This window comes from Chrysochloris asiatica, unplaced genomic scaffold (assembly GCF_000296735.1).
Source record: "Chrysochloris asiatica unplaced genomic scaffold, ChrAsi1.0 scaffold00008, whole genome shotgun sequence".
NCBI lineage: Eukaryota > Metazoa > Chordata > Mammalia > Afrosoricida > Chrysochloridae > Chrysochloris > Chrysochloris asiatica.
In genome coordinates this window covers 31022295-31024794 of record NW_006408526.1, presented here as the reverse complement: position 1 = coordinate 31024794, position 2500 = coordinate 31022295, and the positions used below count along the sequence as shown (strand labels likewise).

Below are 2500 nucleotides of genomic sequence, written 5' to 3'. Positions count from 1 at the left end.
AGCCCCTAGCAGCTGCTCTTCCTTCTCCTAGCATCCCCCATCCCATTCTCCTCCTTCCCCAACCATTTCGAACTCCCCCTTCTGCATCCAATGGAAAACAAATGCGCAACGCCACTGACTGAACCTGAACTCAACTTCCCTTTCCCAGAGCAACTTTCCATTTTCGCCAGAGGGTTTGAACAGCGCTTATCAAAGCACCCCCAGTCTCGTCCTAGTACTAAATGGCTAAGAGGAAAGCTCTTGGCCCTTAGAAGAATCAGAGAACCCTAACTCCTCTAAGGAATGAATAACTTTACTTCCTAACCCTCCTTTCTCCCAACCAAAAGCAACCACAACCACCACCACCGCCACCGCCACCATCACCACGCTAAAACTGTCCCTTATCTACTCTTCACACCCCAATCCTGCTTCTCCCACCCCTTCCAAGCCCCAGGATTGGCCTAGGAAAGGTGGATCAATAATGAAATGACGGAGAAAAGGAGAAGGCGGGAGGGAGCTTAGGGCGACTGCGTGCTCTGCAGCGCAGAGGGTGGGGTAGGAGAGCAGCTGCTTCCTCTGGGAGGATGCTGCCCCAAGTCCCCCCCACCAACACCTCCCCTCACAGGGGCACCCTTCCCCTGAGCTGGAGGGAAACCTGTCCCTCTCCAGGGCAGAGTGGTGGAAAGCTGCTCTTCCCGTAGCCTAAGGGAGAGTAGACTATTTTCTCCTGGAAGATGCTACTAAACCCTCATTCTCAAGGAGGGAAAGGGGGGAGTGAAGGTAGAGTGATTCCCTGCCACCGATAGGCTAGAAGCTGTAGTCCCGTAAAATGGGGGTAACAAACTGCTGGAGAGATCACCGCTATCTTCAGAGGGAAAGGGGAGAGGCAGCAAGGTGGAGGGGAAAGGTGATTTTCTTCCTGGGGAGGGAGGGAGAAAGTGGATAGGGCGAGGTGAGGCTCTAGCTGCTTGGGGTTGGGGTGGAGGTGAAGGAAGGGGGAGTGGCTGGCAATGGAGGGACCGGGCCCAGGGATGGGGCGAGGGTTCATTAGGTTTTCTGAAACGAGGTGCTGGAAGGGACATAGGTTCCCAAGGGCTAAGGAGAACGTGGTCCTAGATGAGGCCAGCACCCAAGAGATGCCCGAGAGGAAAATGAGCCTAGGAGTCAAACATCTGCCCAGAGAGGGAGGCGGGGATGTGGCGGGATCAGGTCTCCAGGAGGGAGGGAGGAATCTAGCTCGGATGAGGTAATCTGTGAAAGGGAGGAGGGGTTCAGTCCAGGGATGGGAAACCCCGGCGAGAGGGTCGGTGCCAAGGGATTTGGGGAAGGGTCAGGAGAAGGAGGGCGGAAGGTAAATACCTTGAGCCAGATGGGTCTAAACCCCGGGGTGGGGACGTCTGGGGGTCTGCACCCACGTATGGGGACCCCAAGATGGGAGGGCCATATGCCCCGGGTCAAGGACCTCAGGATAGACCCAGGATTGGGATGCTTCAAATTCTCGGATGGGGGAGGGGAAGGGGTTCCGCAGAGGGTCGAGACCCCGGACCTGGGGGTTCCTCGCCCCCTTACCTCTCCGCTGCCGCCTCCCCCGCCGCTCTCCCCAAACACAGCCCGGAACCGGCGCAGGTTGGTGCCGATGGCGGCCGAGACCTGCAGCGCCGCGTCGAAGCCCGGGCCCACCCTGAGCAGGGCCGGCCCTGAAGAGGCTGAGGACGATGACGAAGACGAAGACGAGGCAGACGACGAGGAGGCTGCTGAGGCGACGGCCGCTCCCCCTGGAACCCCGGCCCCGCTGCTTCCCGCCGCCGCCGCCACCACCGCCGCCACAGCCGGGGGGGAGGGGGGCGCCCCGGGGCCGCCACCACCGACCTGGGGCCCGGGGGGAAGCAGCAGAGCTGGGACGCGTTGCCGCGGGGCGCCCCCTAGGCCCCGGCGCCCCCCACCGCCGCCGCCCCCGGTGGTCCCGGGTCGGGCGGGGAAGCGCCACCGACAGCTGTGCGCCATGTTCGCCCCGTGAAGTGAAGCAGCGAGAGGGAGAGGCGACAACACAGGGGGGCGGGGAGGCGGAGGGGGGGCCGAGGGCCCCGGAACCAGCCTAACACACTGCGCCGCCCAGCAGCCTGCACTCTGTCGACCGCTATGCACAGCTCGGGGCCGCGCTATGAAGCCCCGCAATCTGTATACAGGACTCTGGCTTATGTTTCTGACGCCTGGACGCTGCTACTTCATCCAGAGCCCCGGGCCTCCTCCTCCTGCCCTCCCGCCCGCCCCGCAACCTGGATAACTGCATGCCCCGCCCTCCGGGAGCGGCAATGCTAGGGAAAAGGAGGGGGGAAGGAAGCCCAGGAGCCTGAAGCGAAGCGCGGGTTCCGGGGAGAGGGGGAGGGGGCGAGGACTAGCAGGGAGGATGGAGGCGACCGGGCTCCCTCCGCCTCCAGCCTGGAGAGCCGGGAGGGCGATTACACACGTTCCCGGGATTGCGCTGGGAATCGAAGCGCCCGGGAAAGCAGCTTCCAGTCTA

The 2500-nt window shown here is 62.6% G+C and overlaps 1 protein-coding gene across 4 annotated transcripts in view; it reads right to left on the bottom strand.

The window, feature by feature from the left end:
* Positions 1-2000, bottom strand: part of KMT2A (lysine (K)-specific methyltransferase 2A) — a 125186-nt gene extending 123186 nt beyond the window's left edge. For 3 of the 4 annotated variants that reach the window (XM_006833878.1, XM_006833879.1, XM_006833881.1), the window contains exon 1: positions 1549-2000. In XM_006833878.1, the coding sequence (XP_006833941.1) occupies positions 1549-1983 (435 nt within the window). In that variant the 5' untranslated portion in view covers positions 1984-2000. The remainder of the gene's footprint in view (positions 1-1548) is intronic. The other variant, XM_006833880.1, reaches the window with a different exon arrangement.
* Between the last annotated feature and the right edge of the window lie 500 nt (positions 2001-2500).